Below are 6,491 nucleotides of genomic sequence, written 5' to 3' on the forward strand. Positions count from 1 at the left end.
CCCCCCCGTCCCGCCCTGCCGTAGCCTGCAGCTCTTCGTACTGTCACAGAGAGAGGGACAATCAGCCACGGTAAAATCCATCGGTTTTGGAGTACCAGGGTGCCTGAAAACACGGGTCCCTCCTCCAGCCCAGACTAGCTGCTGTACAAGACGGAATATTTAAGAAGGCTTTCTCAGAAGAGTTGGGCTTTATCTGTTCAAGACAAGACGCAAAGATAACAGCACGGAAACCCCCAGTTTCTTCACCTTGGTTTGGTACCAGGACTCTGCTTCAGCCCGGCTTCTGTTGGCGATGTCTTCATACTGTGCTTTGACCTCTGAGATGATGCTGTCCAGGTCCAGGTTTCGGTTGTTGTCCATGGTGAGAACTACAGAGGTGTCAGAGATCTGGGTCTGCATCTGCGACAGCTCCTGCAAAGTGTGCGGCGGATTAGGTGAGCTAATTCACCTGAGAGATGCCTTTTCATCCTTTCAGATGAGCGTGCAGACCTGGGAGAGGCTGCAGATTGTTATCTGAAGAGCTAAGTCGGTTGGTATAACTCTAAAGAGGTAAAGGATTTACTATCTCCTGGGGGAAGAAATGACAGGGTTTCAGAGAGAAGGAGGGAGGGAAGCTCTTAACTGGGGGCTGAAATGTCTTGGGAGGTGGTTGTACTTACTGCTTCATAGAGGGCTCTCAGGAAATTAATTTCTTCAATCAGTGCATCTACCTTGGCTTGTAGTTCCACCTTGTTCATATAGGCAGCATCTACATCCTGGAGGATGAGAGATTTAGGTAAGGTGCTTTAAACGCTTAACAGAAAGCCAGGAGCACACTTATCTTGTACTAAGAGTCCAGGGTAGAAACCACTAAAAAAGCTTTTGGAGCAGGAAAGGATGGATTTGTGACCGAGTGGGACATTAGAGCTCTACAAATAATCATCAGGTGGTATTCTGTAATTTGCTCTCACCTTCTTGAGTGTCACAAATTCATTCTCTGCAACTGTACGCCTGTTGATTTCATCTTCATACCTAATGGAGGGAGGCAGAAGGAGCATTTGTTTAGGCAAGTAACAGATGGAGGTGATTTTAGTTAGCTGGAATGAACTTCCTTAAGAGCACTTTGCATACAATGTTCTTTTCTCCTACACAGCATCTGAATAGAGACCATGAGCATGTTCCTAGGCTAAACTAGTTAAAACAAGTACATCAAAAAAATTTTAAAGAATCTATTCCTTTTTCCCTGTTTCTGGCCATTAGTCATACTGCTGCCTCTCTTAAGCCAATTAAGCATGCTCTCCTGAAACTCTCAGACCTACTGTGTAATTAATTTTTTTTCTCTGCAGGTAATTTAGTTAATAAGTCTTTGTTCATATTCTAAATTATTCCCCAAATGTTTTTGTATTTGGGTCTGTTACTCCGTTACCGTTTGACTTGAGAAAACGTCACAACCTTCACTGTGAGGAATTTCTGTGTCCCGGACTCTCCTCAATCTCCCCATTGGCATAAGGATGTTGAGCAAAGAAAGGCTGCGCCTACCTAGGTAAGTAGACCGCTAGCTCAACAGACTTACTTCTTCTTGAAATCCTCTACCAGGTACTGCGTGTTGACGAGCTCTCCTTCCAGCCTTCCCTTGTCACTCAGCAAACTGTTCAGCTGCATCCTGAGGTTGTTGATGTAAGTCTCAAAAAGTGGCTCCAAGTTGTTCCTAACTGTTTTCATCCCCTGCTCCTGAAGCAGGCTCCACTTGGTTTCCAGGACTTTATTTTGTTGCTCAAGGAATCGGACCTGCAAGCAGAAATATCCTGAAAATGTTTTGAAAGAACAGAGATTCTGGAGAGCTTTCCTTGCAAATGGGGTGTCTCAGTCCTAGCTGAGGTGGTGAAGTACTCTTTCCTGCTGGTTTTCATAGCCAAATTCTCATCTGGTAGGACAAGGAGTTTGCTATTTGACTGCAGGGACCCTGCTCAGTGTTGCAGGCAAACTCTGCAATGATGACTGAATTTCCTGCACCGTGCTTCCCCTTCATTGCTTTGCTAAATCGAGACAAGGTGTTTGCGTTCTGTGTGAAGAGTGCGTGCAAAAATCAGATAAGAGCAAAACAGGGTTTGGGCTCCTACTAAGAAAGCAAAAGTGAAATGCCATTTCTCCTTCCCTTCAGTGTAACTCACCACCCCACAAAACCTCCAAAATAATGAAGCGTTTTCCTTGAAACTGAAGTGGAGCTGCTCAACCAGAACAGAAATCGAGTAGATGCCCCTGTACTTCTAATACAGTTAACAAGGAAATGAAGTGGACAGTGTCAGGTCAGACTTTGCTATTTGGAGCTAACAGTCTGGTTGCTGTTAGCTGGTGCTGGTACTGTTGCAGTGCAGCTGTAAATGCCTTTGAGGAAAATTCAAGTAATGAGAAGCTTTACTTCTTCCTATTGCCACTTCATGTGATTCCTTTCTTGGTCATTTAGTTGGGTTGCTTGCATCTCACTTTAACCATCTAAAAACTGTTACCAAGGCTGCTATAATGCTCAATGGAGAGAGCCCAGCATCTCAAGATGGATGGGATTGTCTTCTAGAGCTTTCTCCACTGCCTACGAGATGTTAAGGAGCAAGTGAGGAGTCCTTGAATACTGGATGATTAATTCATAGCAACCACTATGTAGCAGGTACCATTCCCTGGAGTTTTGGGGGACTGGGCATCTTGTAGTCTCATTCCTCACTTCCATTCCTTCTTGATCAGCTTATCATAGAATCATAGAATGGTTTGTGTTGGAAGGGACCTTAAAGATCATCTAGTTCCAACCCCCCTGCCATGGGCAGGGACACCTTCCACTAGACCAGGTTGCTCAAAGCCACATCCAACCTGGCCTTGTGCCTTATGTGCTTTATGAGCCTTATGTGCTCATAAAGCACCTATGAAAAGAGTGCCCATCAAAAAAATCAGGACAAGTTATTTAGGGAAGCTCATGTCTCACCTTGTCAATGAAGGAGGCAAATTTGTTGTTGAGAGTTTTGATTTGTTCCTTCTCCTCCTTTCGGATCCTTTGGATGCTGGGGTCAATCTCCAAGTTGAGAGGCTTCAGAAGGTTCTGGTTGATGGAGACTTCATGGATGCCCCCAGCTGGGAATCCAGGACCACCCATGCCACCACCAAACGCACCGTATCCGTAGCCAAGGTTAGCTGGCATGCCAAAGCCACCACCGTACACGCTACCAGCGCCACCACCAAAACCTGCAGATCCATAAAAGCTACCACCCCTTCCAGCCACAGAGATCCTCTTGCATCCACCAACGTTGTAGAGACTTTTGCTTCCAAAGCCACCACCAACCCTAGCAAAGCCGCTGCCAGCATTGCAGCTTCCGACCCGGGTGACAGAGCGTGAGCTGAAGCTGGTGCGGCATGTGTTCGGGACGATGGCCGAAGCAGCGCTGAAGCCGCTTCTTCCCCTCTGAATCCGCACAGTGGACTGGCGAGACATTGCTGGCTTTTGGATCGGGATGGAGGCTACAAGAATAAAGGAGCAAAGGTGCTGGCCTGGAGCAAGGAGTAGGAGGGAAAGGAGAAAGATGAACCTGTGCTCTCCACGGGCTCAGGAGAGCCCTTTTATGCATTTATGAGTCTGGGATGGGTTTGATGAGGTGGATCATCTTTCTGATTAATTAGGCTTGGCATGTCCAACAGCATTCTGGAGAGTGAACTCACTCCGCACACACGCCCTTCTGAAATAATATAGCCAGGTTCTGAGCAACAGTGGTATTGTTTGGGAATAACTGTCGCCTTGTGCCGTCTTTGTAGACAGCCAGACTCTTCGCCATATCAAAGCATTTGCAAGTTGCAGTGAGTCATGTTGGGCACAGAGGCAGGAAAACACCGTTCAGAATGCCTGTCACTCAACACCTCTCTCATTTGAAAACTTCATCCCTCGGGATTGCTTTCGCCCCTTTTCTGTTCGCAAGCAGGGTTTGGAAAAGTTCGGTCCCTCGTGTTCTGGGAAAGGGATCTGTGTCGGGCAGAGCAGTGTTCTACAACCCTGTAAATTGCTCTGTGCTGGGGTTTTGTGGTACATATTGTGGGGTCCCCTCTTTGTCACCCCAGTATATCTCCAGAAATAGTTTTACTTCCATCCCTATAAAGGCTCAGCTCCCTGAGCTGATGTCTTCGGAAAATCCTGCTTCTGCAGACATTCTACTGTCATTAAAAAAACCAAACTTGAGATGAAAATGAAATGTTCTGACAAAAGTGTTTTGTTCTTGTGGGGATTTTCAGTGCTGCCACCGAGCTCTGTCACAAATGGTTGTGCTAGTACCTTGGCTTAGAAGACCTGTACTTGGGTAGTTTAGCAGGATGGAAACAAACAAACAACCAAAAAAATAAAAGAGGAGGAAAGATTGTGGGAATGCGAACTGCTTTGAATCCACTGGCTCTATGGAAATGGAGTGCTCCGGGGCTGTTCCCAACTCACAGTTTATAAACACAACGTAGTTTCCCAACGATTTAATCAGCTCTTTCAGCACTGCACATCTGAAAGTGTGATCCTGCCTGCTGGAATCCACGGGGAAAGTGCTCTACAGGATTCCCTCTGCCCAGATCCCAGCAATCTGGACACAGTAAGACATCCTGGATCTTTCCTTCCTCAGCCGCGGGCACCAGCGCAGTCCTTTGCTCGGTATTTAGCATGCTCGAGTGACAAGTCGAATAGAAAAAAAGTGAAAAATAATGCATTTTGAGGGATAGCAAGTGTTCCTGGCCCTCACTGTGTTTCAGGTTGTTCAGGAAAAGATGATTCATAATTATTTAGTTATACAAGAGGGTGAACTTGCAAACGAACACATTCCCCCTCCCCCAAAACAGCTTCCTCTCATGTTGTCTGCAAGTCCGAGAAGCTGCTGGACACGGAACAACATGATCTTGAGGAAATGCCCCGGTGGAGGGGTTTTGTGCTTCCATCTGCCCCTGTCTGGGAGGGCAGCTGGGTGAAGGAAACCCCCAGAAGTACTGTGTGTCTCCGCTGTTTCCCCAGCTGCTGGCTTTCCGATGCACTGCGTTTGTCATTGAGTTTTTCAGTGAAGGGGGCAACCAAATAGCAATTGTTAGTTTGTTTTGGTGTCTGTTACAAGACAACTTTTGCCCAGCGGGGCTGTCTGATGGGGTCTGCACGTTTGCACCCACGGGAACTGGGAGTAAATGGATTGCTATCACCAGGTCTGTATCCCAAGTGCAGTGGATTATTGACCAGCCTGAGGGTTTTGCCCACCAGTTGACAGATGTCACTACTGGAATGCAGGAGATTCCCCCCGCATAGCGTGCTGGATGCATTTACGTGCATGTTCCAGAGAGCAAGACGTTCAAAGGCAGGTGCAAGTTGCCAGCCTCCCTAAATGCCTGTGGCTCCTTTGGGAATTGCTGTTAGGTGCTATCCATCTCCTGTAGCTTTGGCTATCCGGAAGCTTTTCTGTATTCTTGTGTACTCAGTGGAGATCACCACGAAAGGGTATTTTCTCCCATCCTACAGTAGACAGCTGGATGGAGAAGCCCCTGAAGATGGCTTTCCACCTCCCCCACGGCGTGGGTAGACCAGATGGCTGACTCAGGGTGTGCAGAGTTAGCCAGGCTGAAACCCACCCTTGGTTACTAACAGTGTGATGCGTTAGTGCTTTCCTTTTTCCCCTCAGGCTCCTTTTACATATGAAACTTGTCTTTTTTGGCTAAACAGTACGCCAACTGCGTTGGAGTCCATTGTTAATAATAGTAATAATACAGCTCTTCCAACCAAGTAAAAAGAAATTAATTTCTTTCCATTTCACATTTGCACTAGGGTGGAGGTGATGCGGTTGTCACTCATCTGGAAGGAATTTGAGAGGTAATTACAAAAGGCAGAACTGTGAGCACAAGGAGCTGTAGCTACAGGTTTGGGGTATGGGGTGATGGCAGGGGGGGCCCCCACCCTGCTGTGTTGATGAAACACAGGGTTTCCAGGTAGCTGCTGGGGGAGTGTCTCCCGTGCACCCTGCAGCTCCAGGCACATAATGAATTTGCTGCTCTGATGCAGATAGCTTGCTCCGATATGGACTTCTCCTCCTGCACCAGAGGATAATGTGTGTGCTCACTCAAGCAACTCTAGAGTTTTTCCTCCTAATCAAACAAAGGGAGCTGTGTTTGGGCAGGTCCCACCGGGTGAGAGCCCCCCCGATGTGGCAGAGGCTGTCTGCGAGGTTGAGCAAGGTCCAAAGCCTTTTTCTTACCTTCCCCTCCTCATTTCTTCCCACCAGTCTGAGCAGAGGTGGCAGGCAGCAGTGGGTGCAAGAGGCAGGAGATTCCTTTACACCATGCTGTAAACCTGGGAGTAATGTCTTGGCTGAGTTTGGTTTTGGCATCATGCTGCTACCAAGGTAATAACTCTGAGAGTAGGAAAGCTAGTTCTGGCTCTATCAGGGCAAAAAAGGCAACTCCAGCCCCTTTACTGAGAAATTTGAACCATCTTCTGTGTAGCCAGAGAATGCGGAGGTGATTGGTGA

At 47.3% G+C, this 6,491-nt stretch overlaps 1 protein-coding gene across 1 annotated transcript in view; it reads right to left on the reverse strand.

The window, feature by feature from the left end:
* Window positions 1–3,454, reverse strand: part of LOC104516173 (keratin, type II cytoskeletal 5-like) — a 4,603-nt gene extending 1,149 nt beyond the window's left edge. The window contains exons 1-6 of the mRNA XM_010160413.1: window positions 2,951–3,454; window positions 1,553–1,767; window positions 951–1,011; window positions 660–755; window positions 247–411; window positions 6–40 (exon numbers count right to left, since the gene is read on the reverse strand). Coding sequence (XP_010158715.1) covers window positions 6–40; window positions 247–411; window positions 660–755; window positions 951–1,011; window positions 1,553–1,767; window positions 2,951–3,454 — 1,076 coding nt within the window. The remainder of the gene's footprint in view (window positions 1–5; window positions 41–246; window positions 412–659; window positions 756–950; window positions 1,012–1,552; window positions 1,768–2,950) is intronic.
* Between the last annotated feature and the right edge of the window lie 3,037 nt (window positions 3,455–6,491).

This window comes from Eurypyga helias, unplaced genomic scaffold, assembly GCF_000690775.1.
Source record: "Eurypyga helias isolate BGI_N326 unplaced genomic scaffold, ASM69077v1 scaffold23160, whole genome shotgun sequence".
NCBI lineage: Eukaryota > Metazoa > Chordata > Aves > Eurypygiformes > Eurypygidae > Eurypyga > Eurypyga helias.